Raw genomic sequence first — 18,300 nt, forward strand, 5'->3', positions numbered from 1 at the left:
TTCCAGTATCCACCAATCATGCCTCATTTAATGCCAATTTATGCTTATGTTCTGAGAAAATAAGAGTAAATTTCCTCATAGATGGCCCTCCACATTTAACCAGCTCAAGAAGAAAGTAACAAATTATTACTTACATAGGACAATTCTGTTGGGATTCCCAGGAGAAATTAATCCTAATGGATTTCCTTGTATACTTCTTTGTCTCCCCCTTCCCTCTTCCTTTCTTATCTACTTTCCACTATGTTAAGTAGTCTTGTATGCCAGGCACTATGTTTTAGCAGTGAAGGTTAAGAAAATTAATGAGGAAGTCAAATTTCTCAGAAGCTGGAGACAAGTAGCAGACATATGAACATATAACCAAAATGCCTATGATTCAAATGTAAAAAGTTTTTATGAGAACCCTGATAGTAAATGTGTTGATGAATAGTGCCAAGACTGCATCAGTCGTTTAAGACTGCCTCTTTACCTAAGATGGAGAAGGAAATGGCAACCCACTCCAGTATTCTTGCCTGGAGAATCCCAGGGACAGAGGAGCCTGGTGGGCTGCCGTCTATGGGGTCACACAGAGTCAGACACGACTGAAGCAACTTAGCAGCAGCAGCAACTCTACCTGAGAACTGCAATACCAGTTGGTGTTTAAGATTCAAAGGCATGTTTTTATTTTAAAAACATCCTCTGTAGAGGACTCAAAGGTTTTTTCCCACATCAGCATATAATGTACTTTGAAAGTGGAATTGATCTTAGAGGGAATTACCTCATCAACTCCCACTCGAGAGACAGAAATGTTTCATCCAAACCCTGAAAGCTAGAGAGACATAGCAAGAATGAATGTCTCTGAAGAGAAGCACTGTACAAAGAACTGACTGTTGGCACCCAAGAATAGCTTATGAGGTCAGGGAAGGGAAGGACAGAGATGGGAAAAAATACAAGAGACCATCCCGTCACATCTCTATTTCATCATCCCAGGTTTGTGAAGAAGTCCAAAAGTTAGGTTTTCCATTTCATCTCATATTATCTATGGAAAGCTCCAAATTTGCAATCAGAGTCACGAGAGCATAAATTCACTCATCCAAATGGTTCTGAATACATACAAGAGGCCTTCCATGTGGTCAAAATTTACCCAATTTTATGAACTGAATTTTTTTTACCTAGTCATCTAGATATCTTGAAATTTATAAATCTTGAGTTGCAAACTTATGTATCTTTATCAAACATATTTTTAAAAAGAGTGATGTGTCTAGAGTTAAGAAGAAGTGGTGGAGGCTGAACCAAATTAGAAAGTGTAGGGCCCTTTAAAGGTGGTCGAATTACATCTTAAGAAGCACTGGTCAAACAATTCATCAGTATATCAGCGTCATATGCCTTTGAGCCACCTGTGTGCTCAATTCAAAACAGTGCCTTTAATTAGAAAATTTGTTCAGTTTTCCTTTATTAAATATGATTAAGAATATCTAACAAGGTGGCTCAGATGGTGAAGAATCTGCCTGCAATGCAGGAAACCCAGGTTTGATCCCTGCATCAGGAAGATCCCCTGGAAAAGAGAATGGCAACCCACTTCAGTATATATATATATATATATATATATATATAGGCCCTAAACTCAGCACTCCAGTATTTTTGCCTGAAGAATTCCATGGACAGAGGAGCCTGGCTGGCTACAGTTCACGGGGTCACAAAGAAAGGAACATGACTGAGCAATTTACACTTTCACTGTGCTTGAAACAATTACCTGTGAAGGCTATTTACCCTTACTTTAAGAAATTTCTGAAACTATGTGAGTGCAGATGGGCTTAAAACACTTCCTATTTTTCCACAGAGAAACATTTTCACATCTCATTTAAGTAAATTGACAAATGCCATTCTCATATGTGCAACGCATGAGCATGTGAGAATGCTGAGGTTACTATGACCTTTCAAATTTAAATAAAATTGGCTCAAATGTATATGCAAAAGGAAGACCTAGCAAACCCTAGCATCTTCTCAAATGTCTATAGACTCCTGTGATTGAAGGTTTAGGAAGTAGCTGAGTATCTCCAGTTCTGAATTGTGGCTTCTGTCTTTCATTCATTACCTGATTTATGTTGCCAATCCATGCATGCATTTCCTTCTTGTTTCACAACAGCCCTTGCTAGATACTACTCCTGCCCTGTTCTTTCACTTCACAGATGCCTCGAACAAAAAGCTACTTGCATAGCAGACTGCCCTAAGTTTAAGGACAATAAAAGATGTTTAAATACCAAAATCACACCCACATAACAATATTAACATGAATCATATGCTTTCTTATTATTTTAAAAATATTTGGCTGTCCTAACCCTGGGGATTTCTCACCAGTCAGTATCCTCTAAAGAATCCAGTCAGTTCTTTTTGACACACCTCCTCTGATCTGTTCATGTTGATATCAACCACAAATTCATGCTAATGGTGCAGCCAAAGTTTTTAGATATTCCATCCTTCAGCCGCTCATAACCAAGGGTATTTTCCTGAAAAGAGAGCTTCTTTTCTAATAAGATACCTTTAACCCAGCTGTTAAATATTTTTTATCTTTTTTCTTCCTTTGCACTGAAGGATCTTCAAAGAGAGTGTTTTCAATAAAGTCATAAGAAAAATAAAAGGCAGGCAGGGCTTCAACAGAATTGCACTTTTAAAATTTTGTTTCCTCTATACCCTCTAGTTCTAGTCTGGAGATTGGAACATGGATGGAAAGAATGAAACCTTGACTGATTTCTTTCTCCTGGGACTTTTCCCAGAGCTGCAGTATATCAGCGTCCTCATCAGCTCCATTCTTCTGGTCTACATCATTGCCTTCACTGGCAATGCCATCTTAATCTTCTTGATTTTGGTGGACTCCCACCTCCACACCCCCATGTATATACTGCTCAGCCATCTCTCTCTCATTGACTTGGCCTTAATTTCTACCACAGTTCCAAAAATGGCTATCAACTTTTTCTCTGGGAAGAAAAACATCTCAAAAGTTGCCTGTGGCACCCAGATTTTCTTTTTCTTTGCCCTCGGGGGCGGTGAGTGTCTCCTTTTAACCCTTATGTCTTATGACCGCTATGTGGCCATTTGCAACCCCCTGAGATACACAGTCATCATGAACCCAAGAGTCTGCCTGCAGATGGCTCTAGTATCCTGGGGTGGAGGTGCCCTAAATTCCCTCTTCAATACCATCTACACCATGCATTTCCCCTTCTGTGGATCCAGGGAGATCCACCACTTCTTCTGTGAGATGCCTGCTGTCCTAAAGCTCTCTTGTGAAGACACTTCCCTCTATGAGATGGTGGTGTCTGTCATCTGCATTGTATTTGTTCTTCTTCCATTAGGGCTCATCATGGCTTCCTACATGCTCATCTTCTTCACAGTCCTCCATATGAACTCACCAGAGGGCAGGAGGAAAGCCCTGACTGTATGCTCCTCCCATTTGGCTGTCGTGAGCCTCTACTATGGGCCGGCCATGATCATCTACATGACTCCCCACTCCTTTCACACTTCAGAGCAGGATGAAATACTCTCCATGATTAATACCATCTTCACCCCCATGCTCAACCCTCTCATTTACAGTCTGAGGAACAAAGAGGTGCTGGGTGCTCTGAGAAAAGCAATGAACAGAAGATTCATTTTGAGTTAGAAAATCTATCTTCATTCTGTAAATAGTCTGCCACATCTACAGAAACTCTGGAACCATAAAATAGATGACAAGCCACATCTCTATGCTTACAGTATCTAAGAGGTGAATATTTATCCCTTAAAGTATTTCCTATACTTTGGCTCATAACTTGGGCAGAACAAATCTGAGAATATGGATACCTGGGCATGACCCTGGCATGGATATTTGCCAGCTGTATGAAAAGCTATATAAGGAAATTCTCTTATTTTTGCCAATTAAGGAATTCAATTCAGCCTTGATGGTAATTTCCAGATCTAAAAGGTTCCTGATTCTATTCTAAGATTCTGTGACACTGTTGGAGGATACATCAGTTTCAATATCTTGTTCATACTCTTTTTACAGTAAATTTTGAAGTTCATACTCCAAAAATGGGCATAAGGATGCTTGTTTAGTAGTAAATATTGAAATTTTGCAATATCAAGTCACTCTAGGCTTTTTAGTGATCTAGTCCAATTTTTAGTGGATGTGTGAATTCCTGCAAAATGGTCTGTGGCCAATTCATTCATGAGAAGATTCTCAAAAGTAAAACAAGGAATGACAGATTTTTTGAGCCCACCCATGCTAAGAACTAGTCTTGAGAATGTGCTTCTCATATTGCCAGATTTCCAGGGAGATTGTAGCCCAGGCTTTGGTTTCTATAGAACAGAAAACTAATAAAAGAATTTGTCCAAGTTCGAAGAACAATACTTTATGAGAAAGCGGATTTGAAAAGGGACCCAAAGGGCAGGTAGTGGGCTGCTGCCACACTTGGCGTTCACAGCAGTGAGCTATTGGTATTTCTAAGTCAGGGTTATTGCCTACTCAAAGAATAACCTCCAATGGATTCTGAGATAGAGACACTCCATGAGTGCAATTAGTCAAACAAGTACATTCAAATGAAATATAAATTAAAAGAATTACTAGACTAATTTTATGGAGAACAAAACAGAGGTATTTAATGGACTACATTTCTTGGGTTTCTTCTGATGGTCACACATTGTAGATATGCTAAATTCTGGGTTCTCATAGTTTAATGAAAGATACTAGAGTCTCCACAAGGATAATATATTTAGGTTCCTTCCTCTTCATTTTATCTTCTTGCTTGGTTAGTGTTCTCCACAAATCTAGTGGCTAACAAGTATTACCATATGAAGTTAGAAATGGATTTTATTTCTCAAACTAAATATGATGAGGTAAAACCATATCACTTGTAGTGAACCTCAGAGCTCAGTTTTACTTTTTGTTTTAATGAATGGGGGAGGTGGAGAAGGAAAAAATGAGAAGCTGGAGGATTGTTCTCATTTTTAATTTTGTTGTTCAGTAGCTAGGTTGTGTCCAACTCTTTGCAACCTATGAACTGCAGCACACCAGGGTTCCTGTCCTTTACTATCTCACAGAGTTTGCTCAAACTCATGTCCATTGAGTCAGTGATCTCATCCAACTATCTTATCCTCTGTCACCCCCTTCTCCTCTTGCCCTCAATCTATCCCAGCAGGGTCTTTTCTAATGACAGCTCTTCCATCACATGGCCAAAGTATTGGAGCTTCAGCTTCAACATCAATTCTTCCATTGCATATTCAGGGTTGATATCCTTTAGGATTGACTGGTTTAATCTCCTTGCTGTCCAAGGGACTCTCAGGAGTCACCACCAGCATCACAGTTTGAAAGCATCAGTTCTTTGGCTCTCAGACTTCTTTATGGTCTAACTCTCACATCCATACAAGAGTTCTGGAAAAATCATAGCTTACATGAACCAAGAAATTCCAGATGTTCAAGCTGGATTTAGAAAAGGCAGAGGAACCAGAGATCAAATTACCAACATCCTTTGGGTCATAGAAAAAGCAAAAGAATTCCAGAAAAACATCTACTTCTTCTTCATTGGCTATGCTAAAGCCTTTGACTGTGTGGATAACAGCTAACTGTGGAAAATTCTTAAAGAGATAGGAATACCAGACCACCTTACTTGCCTCCTGAGAAATCTGTATGCAGGTCAAGAAGCAAGTTAGAACCAGACCAGACATGGCACAGTAGACTGGTTCCAAATTGGGAAAGGAGTATGTCAAGGCTGTATATTGTCACCTTGCTTATTTAACTTATATCCAAAGTACATCATGCACAGACTGGATGAAGCACAAGCTGGAATCAAAATTGCAGGGAGAAATATCAATAACCTCAGATACGCAGATGACACCACCCTTATGGCAGAAAGTGAAGAAGAACTAAAGAGCCTCTTGATGAAAGTGAAAGAGGAGAGTGAAAAAGCTGGCTTAAAACTCAACGTCCACAAAGCAAAGATCACGGCATCCATTCCCATCACTTAATGGCAAATAGATGGGGATACAATGAAAACTGACAGACTTTCTCTTCTTGGGCTCCAAATTCACTACAGATGTTGACTGCAGCCATAAAATCAAAAGATGCTTGCTCCTTGGAAGTAAAGCTATGAACAACCTAGACAGCATATTAAAAAGCAGAGACATTATTTTACTGACAAAGTTTCATATAGTCAAAGCTATAGCTTTTCCAGTCATGTACGGATGTGACAGTTGGACTATAAAGAAAGCTGAGTGCCAAAGAACTGATGCTTTTGAACTGTGGTGTTGGAGAAGACTCTTGAGAGTCCCTTGGACAGCAAGGAGATCAAACCAATCAATCCTAAAGGAAATCAATCCTGAATATCCATTGGAAGGACTGATGCTGAAGCTGAAGCTCCAATACTTTGGCCACCTGATCTGAAGAAATGACTCTTTGGAAAAGACCCTGATGCTGGGAAAAATTGAAGGGAGGAGAAGGAGATGACAGGGGATGAGATGGCTGAATGGCATCACTGACTCGATGAACATGAGTTTGAGCAAGCTCTGGGAGTTAGTGATGGACAGGGAAGCCTGGCATGCTGCAGTCCATGGGGTTACAAAGAGTCAGGCATGACTGAGAGACTGAACTGAACCGAACTTAACTATATGAACTTTTGTCAGCAAAGTGATGTCTCTGCTTTTTAATATGCTATGCAAGTTTGTCATAGCTTTTCTTCCAAGGAACAAACATTTAATTTCGTGGCTGCAGTCACAGTCTGCAGTGGTTTTGGAGCCCAAGAAAATGAAATCTATCACTATTTCCACTTTTTTCCCATCATTTTGCCTCAAAGTGATGTGACCAGGGGCTTCCCTGGTAGCTCAGCTGGCAAAGAATCTGCCTGCCATGGAGGAGACCCCTGTTTGATTTCTGGGTAGGGAAGATCCCATGGAGAAGGGATAGGCTATCCCATCCAGTATTCTTGGGCTTCTCTGGTGGCTCAAATGGTAAAGAATCTACCTGCAATTCAGGAGACCTGGGTTCAATCCCCAGTTTGGGAAGATCTCTTGGAGGAGGGCATGTCAACCCACTCTAGTATTGTTGCCTGGAGAATCCTCATGGACAGAGGAGCCTGGTGGGCTACAGTCCATGAGGTCACAAACAGTTGGACATGACTGAGTGACTAAGCACAACACAGATGGGACCATGTTGAGATATATACACACATACACACACACACACACACACATTTGGCTGCATCAGGTCTTAGTGTGATCATCATTGGGGTGTGTGGACTCAGCAGCTGTGGCCCGTGAGGCTTAGTTGCCCCACAGTACATGGGATCTTAGTTCCTCAACCAGGGATCAAACCCACTTCCACTACATTGGAAGGAAGAGTCTTAACCACTGCACCACCAGGGGAGTCCCTCGAATGTTGAGTTTTAAGCCAGCTTTTTCAGTCTCCTCCTTCACCTTCATCAAGAGGCTCTTTAAGTCCTCTTCACTTTCTACCACTAATGTGGTATCATTGGCATATCTGAGCTTGTTGATATTTCTCCTGGCAATCTTGATTCAGGAGATTGTGCTTCATCCAGTCTGGCATTTCACATGATGTACTCTGGATATAAGTTAAATAAGCAAGGTGACAATATACAGCCTTTCCCAATTTGGAACCTCTCCATTCTTCCATGTCCAATTCCAACTGTTGCTTCTTGACCTACATACAGATTTCTCAGGAGGCAAGTAAGGTGGTCCGGTATTCCCATCTCTTTAAGAATTTTCCACAGTTTATTGTGATCCACACAGTCAAAGGCTTTAGCATAGCTAATGAAGCAGAAGTTAGTGTTTTTCTGGAATTCCCTTGCTTTTTCTATGATCCAGCAGATGTTGGTAATTTGATCTCTGGTCCCTCTGCCTTTTCTAAATCTATCTTGTATACCTGGAAATTCTCAGTTCATGTACTGTTGAAGCCAACTTGAAGGATTTTGAGCATTACCTTGGTAGCATGCAAAATGAGTGCAACTGGGAAAACTGACCTTTTCCAGTGCTGAGGTCACTGGTGAGTTTTCCAAATTGGCTGGCACATTGAGTGCAGCACTTTAACAGCATCATTTTTGGATTTTTTAATAGTGAGCCTTTAAATCAGTCCTTTACTTTAAAATGTGTGCTGCTGACTACGGCTAGACATGATTAAGAGGAGGAGGGATTCTGCAGAAGCCACTACTACTCTTAGTTAAGAGTCAATGAAGAATGTCTTGTGTGTGAGCTCAGTCGCTCAGCCATGTCCAACTCTTTGCAACCCCCAGACTGTATCTTTCCAGGCTACTCTATCCATGGGATTTTTCAAGCAAGAATACTGGAGTGGGTAGTCATTTTCACCTCCAGGGGATCTTCCCCACCCAGGAATCAAAACCACCCCTCCTGTGTCTGTTACATTGCAGGTGGATTCTTGACTCACTGAGCCATCAGGGAAGTCTCCCAAAAGTCTATCAGAAAGACAATCACCAAGAGGCCAATTAGCTTGAGCAGTGACAACTGAATTCTAATACTCCTTATGGCAATAATCTATCACAATGATTATAATCAGATGTCGTCACCATCACCAACCCTCACATTTGTGCAGTGCTTGGCACATTTCAAAAACTTTACCTGGTCTCTAAGAACTATTATTGAAAATATGAGTAAGCAGCTTCTCATTAACAGTTATTGTTTTTAAAAAAAAATTGTAACCTACCAAGTATGAGATTTAGTGGTTTAGTCCTTGAACTTTTACTAAATAAATAGGAAACATCACACAATTAGTCTCTGTGGGCCTCATTCCCATCACAAATGCCAACAAGGACATCTTTTGGTAACATTCCCAAGTTCCAAGTTTTGTTATTTGATAGTGAAGTTATAAAAACCAAAATGCAAATTAAAATATATAATATATTATATCCACCAAGGCAGAGCATTTGATGTCAGGGAACTTTCTGCCAAATGCTAAAACAAGTCATAGAGTAAGCCTGACAGGATACAAATTCTGCATTAGAATACAAATATCAGCTTGCAATTTGGTATAACACTCACTCACATAATTACCTGAACTATTACAATTAAATTCTGCTCCTCCCGGTTCCTGGCCATACAAAGATAGTCGAGAACAGGATGGGATACTAAAGAAAAAGATAGGTTCATATGAGTTGCTTTTTATTTTTATTTTTGAAAGGTAGGCATAAGAAACCTGGTTCATGAGAGTCAGGAAAGAAATAGCTGAGATAAGTACAAGCACATATTCTGAGGAGAGATATGCAGGTCTTGCTCCCTTACGCATCAGTGCAGAGCCTCTCAGATGCTCAGGAGATCGCCACTATACTGTGAACCAGACAACATATCTAACAGTCACTTATTTAATGTTTTTCCCATTTTAAAGAATTTGTGAATTGACTTTTATGAGCTTGTAAGTAGTCATGATGTTGCACACTGGGAGTGCTAGTGGTTCTCTGTTTATTTATAGTATTTTGCTCCAGCCAATCCCACAAACTACATATTTGATAATAAATGAAGATGGAGATCTGGGCATATTTTTACTAATGAAGTTACTTTCAGATAACTTTCAAGAAACTTATTACCTAACAGAAGAATTAAGTGCATCAGAGTAGCACCATGGCCTGGGGAGTGGCCTCCCATGAAAGCAGGATTTGAGATACTATGTCTTTGAGAGATTCTGATTCAGTAATTATAGATGTCCTTCCTAGAAACATCAAATTTTATTCCAAGAAAAATTAACCATAAATATACTTGAAACATACATTACTGACTTCCATATAAGTATTGAAGGTGCTCCAGACTTTGGATTTCAGTGAGAGTTATAAATCACTACAAGATCTGTGGCCATTGATATGATCACATTATGTATACAGAATGAATAAATCAGTTTTTCCAAACTACTGTGAAAATGACAGTCATTTCCTATCAAAGGACATAGGCATTTAATGTGTGTTATTGGATGTCACTTTACATTTCTGTGCCTCAGTTTCATATTCAGATGTAATTTTACTAAGAGATATAAAACAATGAGCTCTGTTGAGCAAAATGGTAGAGTAGACAGCTCCAAACTTCTGTCTCTCCAGAGCAACATCAAAATCGCAATCAAAAGCCATGAGAATCAACGTTGTAAGAACTCTGGAAAATAATAGAAAGTGTATGTCAACCAAGTTAATTGAAGCAGTAAAAATATTAGAAAAGCTTTGTGGCATTTCCTTGCCTTTGTACCACCTCTCCACAGTCCAGCACAAGTTTTGAAGATGGCAGCCTCATTCCCAATATGGGACTCAGGTCCCTGGTTCCAGAGGGAGCCAAGCAGGCAAATTATTGTATTTTCCTATTGTAACCTGTCCAGGGATACCTGAAAGACTGATGAAAGTTGCTTGTCTCTCTATCACCTATCTTAGAGTCTATCCAGGGTGGAAAAGCATCAGACTAAACTTGTTTGAAACATTTTAGGGCAACAAAAAAAATTTAAAAAGAGAGAAAGAAAAAAGAAAACATATACCCATCTGGGGGCTTCCCTGGTGTCTCAGATGGTGAAGAATTTGCCTGCACTGTAGGAGACCTGGGTTCAATCCCTAGGTGAAGAACATCCCCTGGAGAAGGGAATGGCTACCCACTCCAGTATTCTTGCCTGGAGAATTCCATGGACAGAGGAGCCTGGCAGGCTATAGCCCACAGGGTTGCAAAGAGTCAGACATGACTGAATGACTAATACTTTCATTTTTTTTCTTAGCCATCTGGGGCAAAAGATTGTAGTTGAGGCTTACAGTACCTAAGGCCTGAGGTGGGGGACATGGTGGGGTGGAATCCAAGGAGAGAGTTTCTCTGGGAAATTAGGACATTTAAAAGTACCATTCATTACTAGTGGCAGTGTAAAATGGTGCATGGTACAGCCACTGTGGAAAACAGTCTGTCATTCCTCAAATGTTAAATATATAAAATTATCAGATGACTCAACAATTCCACTCCTAAGTTCTAGCTGAGAGGGAGTTATTAAGGCAGGCCTCTGGGACCCACTACCACTGGGGCGAGAGGTGGGGCCCCCATTGCAGAGTTCCATGGGCACATTTGAGAACTATCAAATATTGCAAGACCATTTCAATTAAATTAAAAATAATAAATCAATAAAAAAATTTTAATCTGAGATTAACCTACACACAGTAAACTTAAAGATTCTGGATCTGACATTTCATATCTTTGTGACCTTGGGCAAGTTACTTGATAACTCTCTGCCTCGGTTTCCCCATCTGCATAAAGAGAGTGTTAATAGAGCCTGTCTCACTCAGGATTGTGTTGTGGAAATAATGCATTGCAATCATAAATGCAGGCACATTGAGTCTCCTACTTATATTCCCACCAGAGCCAGGTGAAAATGGTGTTATAATACTTCGCTTTTATTGAAATGCTTCTCAAATTGGGCCCAAGTCCTCAAGTAAAAGAATCACAGCTATAAAAGATTTATATATGTCAAATGCATAGCACCTTTTTGTAAAGGTGTTAAGGAGGCTCACTGGAGAGAAAAGTGACATAAAGGCAGCACATAAATATACTCTGACAAACCACAATACATACCACTGCCTTTAAGGAAGAGCCAGCCAGAGAGGGAAACTCTCCAAAGGGAAAAATGGGTGTCTCTGTGGGAGTCAAGGTGAGGAATATTTGGTTTTTAAATCGGATTACTTATTTATCCACATGCTTATGGTCATCCCTAATGTCTCAGATGTTAAAGAATCTGCTTGCAATGTGGAAGATACCGGGGTTCAATCCCTGGGTTGGGAAGATCCCCTGAAGAAGGGATGGCAACCCAGTACAATATTCTTGCCTGGAGAGTTCCAGGGACAGAGGAGCCTGGCAAACTACAGTTCATAGGGTTGCAAAGAGTTGGATATGACTGAGCAACTAACACTTCCACTTTCACTTCAAGCATCAATATATAGTGAGTCCTCTGATGCTCCAAGAACTTCTTGGAACTCTGCAATGGGGGTCCCGCCTTTTGCCCCAGTGGTAGTGGGTCCCAGAAGCCTGGCTTAATAACTCCCTCAACAGCAAGATTATCAGCTGGGACTGATTATCTCAAATGTGTGCTGTCTGCTCAGGGACCATTCCTGTGGTTCAAAGATGCCCACCAGGTATGGTCTTGGAAGAATGGTGAGAGAGAGAAAGCCTTGAAGTCCCTCCATGACTTTTCCAAAAAGCACAGTTTAGACAGCTGGATGTGTCCTGAGGTCTGTCCACAGGGAAGCCTGTGTTATTCAACTTCATTCATTCATTTCATCAGAGACCAGACAAAAAGTGACAGATTTTCTGAGTTCTCTGTAGACACAGCCCAAGCCACCAATGGAAAGTTGCTTCAGCCTTCTGGGATTTGTTCCTCCTTATCCTTAATGCAAAGTCTGGAGAGCGATTTCATACAAATAAACAAAAATAATTATCTGCACTCTCTACAATGAGAAGTATGAAAACCTGGCTTTAGTTCTTTTCAATTCCTTAGGGATGAACTGGAGAAAAAGCACCTTTTCTGGTAGATTATAGCTATAGTTAAATCCAGAAAAATAGACTGACATTTTAAACATCATTAACAATTGATTGAAGATAATCAATTCAATATTGTTGTACTTACTCTTTTTGTGGAGATTTCTTAAAAAACTGGAAATAGAACTGCCATATGACCCAGCAATACCACTTCTGGGCATACACACTGAGGAATCCAGATCTGAAAGAGACACGTGCACCCCAATGTTCATCGCAGCACTGTTTATAATAGCCAGGACATGGAAGCAACCTAGATGCCCATCAGCAGATGAATGGATAAGGAAGCTGTGGTACATATACACCATGGAATATTACTCAGCCGTTAAAAAGAATTCATTTGAATCAGTTCTAATGAGATGGATGAAACTGGAGCCCATTATACAGAGTGAAGTAAGTCAGAAAGATAAAGAACATTACAGTATACTAACACATATATACGGAATTTAGATAGATGGTGGCGATAACCCTATATGCAAAACAGAAAAAGAGACACAGAAATACAGAACAGACTTTTGAACTCTGGGGGAGAACGTGAGGGTGGGATGTTTTGAAAGAACAGCATGTATATTATCTATGGTGAAACGGACCACCAGCCCAGGTGGGATACATGAGTCAGGTGCTCGGGCCTGGTGCACTGGGAGGACCCTGAGGAGTCGGGTGGGGAGGGAGGTGGGAGGGGGGATCGGGATGGGGAATACATGTAACTATATGGCTGATTCATGTCAATGTATGACAAAACCCACTGAAATGTTGTAAAGTGATTGGCCTCCAACTAATAAAATAATATTAAAAAAAAAAAAAAAAAAAAGTATTATGGTATAAATAATGAAATAAAAGGTAAAAGAATCACCCATCACTCAACTCAAGATTTATCTTTCTTTCCTTTTCTATATGTATTAAAATATGTGATTTTTATCATTATAATCACAGATAGTTTTATGGTCTGCTTTATAATTTTGTTATTTTCATAAGATTTCCTCCAGGTTGCTACATATTCTAAGCATATGTTACTTTCAAAAGACTAATGATACTCCATGGAGTGGATGTAACAAAATTTATTTATCTGTTCCCCTATAGGTGGGTTTTTTTTCCCATTTGTACTAATACAGTATAAGCTATATGGGATATTTTTATGAACACAGCTTTATTGTTCTTATTAATAACTCTTTTAGCATAAATTCCCAGAATTAAAACTGTAGGGTTAAGATGTTTTCTGAATGTTAGTTTACACAGCTAAAAGCAAAGTTTTTATGTTTATTTTTTACTTATTTTGGGGGACTCCAAAATCACTGCAGATGGTGACTGCAGCCATGAAATTAAAAGATGCTTGCTCCTTGAAAGAAAACTTATGACCAACCTAGACAGCATGTTAAAAAGCAGAGACATTACTTTGCTAACAAAGGTTTGTCTAGTCAAACCTATGGTTTTTCAGTAGTCATGTATAGATATGAGAATTGGACTATAAAGAAAGCTGAGCACTGAAGAACTGATACTTCTGAACTCTGGTGTTGGAGAAGACTCTTGTGAGTCCCTTGGACTGCAAGGAGATCCAACCAATCAATCCTAAAGGAAATCAGTCCTGACTATTCATTGGAAGGACTGATGCTGAAGCTGAAACTCCAATACTTTGGCCACCTAATGCGAAGAACTGACTCTTTGGAAAAGACCCTGATGCTGGGAAAAATTGAAGGCAGGATGAGGAGGGGATGACAGAGGATGAGATGGTTGGATGGCATCACCGACTTGAAGGACATGAGTTTGAGTAAGCTCCAGGTGTTGGTGATGGAGAGGGAGGCCTGGCGTGCTGCAGTCCATGGGATCGCAAAGAGTCGGACATGACTGAGTGACTAAACTGAACTGAAAAGCAAAGTTTGATTATGTACACAAAACTTATGTACACATAATTTGTGGTTTGATATTTTTTAAAAAACAGCACTTGGGAGTGGCTCCATCTGCAGGTTTATTTGAAAGATAAGGACTTTGTGCGTGTCCAGCTACTCCAGTGACCCACTGGATTGATGGGTTTGATGGGCCTGACTGCTCTAGCTCTTAATCTAGCCAGCAGAAGTCATAATGCATTGATTGCTCTTGAAAGAACTCCAATTCTCCCATAATCATTTGAGTAAATTGTTTTCACTGATGATGGTGATGTGGTTGTGAAAAATGTTTTTCCATTTTGGTTTGGGAAATGTTAACCCAGTGATAAATCGCCAGAACATCCCTGTATTGGGAAACACACTCCTAACAAGTGAGGCTTTAGGAAATGACATTCCTTGCCTTAAATCCTGGTTCTGCTGGTTGTGCAGTCTTGAGAACATTACTTAAACTCTCTGGGCCTCCATGTGACTCACAGATGTAATAATCCATGCTTCATATGGTTGGTGTGAGCATGTAAAACTTATGGCTCAGTGACTTATACATGATAAGTGTACAACAAATTGTAGCTATCATTATTGTTGGTATTCAGAATAATAACAAAAGTGGCCAAAAAGATTATAATGCTGATTTTTAAATATCCCATTAATAAAAATATTTCAATGTGTATAAAAATATAAGAATTGCTGTCTTGAAAAAGAAGAATGGGGCTGAAGGAATCAACTTTCCTGACTTCAGACTATACTACAAAGCTACAGTCATCAAGACAGTGTGGTATTTACACATAAATAGACGTATATACTGATGGAACAAAATAGAAAGCCCAGAGATAAACCCACTTGCCTATGGGCACCTTATTTTTGACAAAGGAGGCAAGATGTTAAAAAGATGTTCAACATCACCCATTACTAGAGAAATGCAAATCAAAACCTCACACCAGTCAGAATGCAATCATGTTCAATCGTAACCAACTCTTTGGGACCCTGTGGATTATAGGCCTCCAGGATCCTCTGTCCATGGGGTTCTCCAGATAAGAATACTGGAGTGCATTGCCATTTCCTTCTCCACCAGTCAGAAAGACCATCATCAAAGAGTCTACAAACAGTAAATGCTGGAGAAGGTGTGGAGAAAAGGGAAACCTCTTGCACTGTTGGTGGAAATATAAACTGATACAACCACTAGGAGAACAGTATGGAGATTCCTTTGAAAAACTAGGAATAAAACCATATAATCATCCAGAAATCTCACTACAAAGTATTTACTCTGAGGAAACCAAAATTGAAAAATACACATACCCCAATGTTCATTGCAGCACTATTTGCAATAGCTAGAACATGGAAGCAACCTAGATGTCCACTGACAGATGAATGAATAAAGAAGCTATGTACAATTATACAATGGAATATTACGCAGCCATAGAAAGGAACACATTTGAGTCAGTTCTAGTGGATGAACCTAGAGCCTATTATACAGAGTGAAATCAAATAAGTCAAAAAGCGAATAATAAGAGAATAAAAGAGAGAAGAATAAGTCAAAAAGAGAAAAACAAAAATTGTGTACTAACACATATAAATGGAATCTAGAAAGATGGTACTAATGAAATTATTTACAGGACAGCAATGGAGGCACAGACATAGGGAACAGACTTATGGTCACAGAGGGATTGGGGAGGAAGGAGAGGGTGGGATGTATGTAGAGAGTAACATGGAAACGTACATTAACATAGGTCAAATAGATAGCCAGTGGGAGTTTGTTGTATGACTCAGGGAACTCAAACCATGTCTCTGTAACAATCTAGAGGAGTGAGATAGAGAGGGAGGTAGGATAGAGGTTCAAGATAGGGGCATAAGTGTGTCTATGGCTGATTTATGTTGATGTTTGGCAGAAACCAACACAATACTGTAATTATCCTTCAACTAAAAATAATTTTTTTAAAAATGTACAAGGCTATGTTAAGCGGAATAAAAAATAGATATCTGAAAAAAATATAAGAATTGCTTTATTTTATACAGATATGTTCAGTTGCTGCAAAGAATTTCAGTAGGTACTAACACAAGTGCATAAACATAGGTTCAAAAAACTGGCATCCCAAAATGTGATTTGGACAGTTTGAACAGCAACAAGTAATAAAGCAAATAATTAGGGAATTTTGGATTTCCATAAGCTAAGTAAGTCAAATTATACAGTGGAAGAATTTAAAACAAACAAACAAAAAATCCTCCAATGACCCAGGAGTCACCGTTGCATCTCTCATCAGTCAGAAATGTTTCAGGCATTCTGTTTAACTCAGACAACCACAACACACATACATAGAATGTAGAGAAATTGTAGTCAGAATGAAGAGGGAATGTGTTCAAGAGTGATGGAAAACAGCCTGAAAAGGCAAGTTTTAAAATATGTGGGTATACAACAACAGAAGACAGGAGCTAACTTTGTTAGTCGTTCCTAAGTTGATCTGTCCTACTAAAGACAAACTAAGGAATTTAAAAGCAAATGAGAGTAACCAAGACTATGGCTGAATAATACTCCACTGTACATATAAGCCACATTTTCTTTATTCGTGCATCTATTAATGGATATTTAGCTTGTTTCCATATCTTGACTACTGTAGAGAATGCTACCATGTACATGAGAACATGGGTGTCTCTTCAAATCCTAATTTCAATTTTCTTGGCTAAATACTCAGAAATGAGATCATGGGGCATAGAATGAGGGAGAAGAAGAAATGGGGAGATGCTGGTCAAGGGGTACAAAGTTTCAGTTATGCAAAATGAGTAAGTTCTGGAAATCTACTGTATAACACGGTCGCTATAGGTAACAGTACTGTACTTACACTTAAAATTTGCCTTTTGAGGTAGATACTGTGTATGCCAACTAAAAAAAAAAGATTAATTATGTGAGGTGATGCATAATGATTAATTAGCTTAATTGTGGTGATTATTTCACAGTGCTACACAAATCATGAAGTATGCACCTTAAGTATGCACAAGTTTTTAAAAGACTATGGCTACCATAAGCTCTTTTTTATTATCAGCCCAATTAGACTCTGGAAGGCACAATAACAATTCTCTCCCCAGGTACTTTTAATTTTCTTATGCACAGAACTGGATCTTATGAACTCTTGGCATATTGTGTTATGATCCCTACAGGACTAGAAAAGCTTAAAGAAATAGTCCATACCTCCCTCAGTACAGGGCTTCCTTGGTGGCACAAAGGGTACAGAATCCACCTGCAATGCAGGAGACACCTGGGTTCGATCCCTGGATCAGAAAGATCTCCTGGAGAAGGGAATGGCAACCCACTCCAATATTCTTGCCTGGAGAATTCAAGGACTGAGGAGCCTGGCAGACTACAGTCCGTGAGGTCGTAAAGAGTCTGACACAACTGAGCGACTAACACTTTATTTCATTTGGTAAAAGCACAGCCTTGGAGGTACTTAATAAGCATTGTTAGATAAACAGAGAGAGGAGTCACATTTGAGAGCAGAAAAACCACAGAGAATCAAGTACAAAGCAGTAAATGGGGATTTCCCTGACTTTAGCTGCAGACCAGCATTACACGAGTCATATATATGTCACGAGTCATATGTATGTGGACTATTCAGTGGGACTGAATGTGATACACACCAATAAACCCCTGGGCAGAGAGCATGCATGAAACCCTGTTGGTGAGTTCTGTTGCACTGACATGATGAGATTAGGTCATGATGATGGATACTTGAATCTGAGGATCCTTGGTTATAAGGTTAGGCCATGATGATGGAGATCAGGGAGATAGCTGAAGCTGAGGACAGAAAAGCCACAGTGGGGTAGAAAGGAATGCAAGAGAATAGAGAAAGTATACCAAAGAAAAATACTCTATAGTCTTGGCTATGATGATCCCAATAGCACTTTAAGTATACATGAAAATATGACAATGGGA

General features: G+C 39.5%; 1 protein-coding gene across 1 annotated transcript; it reads left to right on the top strand.

Moving 5' to 3' along the window:
* The first annotated feature begins 2,695 nt into the window (after window positions 1-2,695).
* Window positions 2,696-3,631, top strand: LOC136157999 (olfactory receptor 2M2-like). Its single transcript, XM_065919784.1, has one exon. It carries the CDS (start codon window positions 2,696-2,698, stop codon window positions 3,629-3,631), a length of 936 nt encoding a protein of 311 aa, XP_065775856.1.
* Window positions 3,632-18,300: the final 14,669 nt, after the last annotated feature.

The sequence above is a fragment of the Muntiacus reevesi genome, chromosome 1, assembly GCF_963930625.1.
Source record: "Muntiacus reevesi chromosome 1, mMunRee1.1, whole genome shotgun sequence".
Taxonomy (NCBI): domain Eukaryota; kingdom Metazoa; phylum Chordata; class Mammalia; order Artiodactyla; family Cervidae; genus Muntiacus; species Muntiacus reevesi.

Excerpts from the sequence above, each read along its gene's own strand:
- LOC136157999 (XM_065919784.1), top strand. The coding sequence starts at position 2,696 with ATGGATGGAAAGAATGAAACCTTGACTGATTTCTTTCTCCTGGGACTT.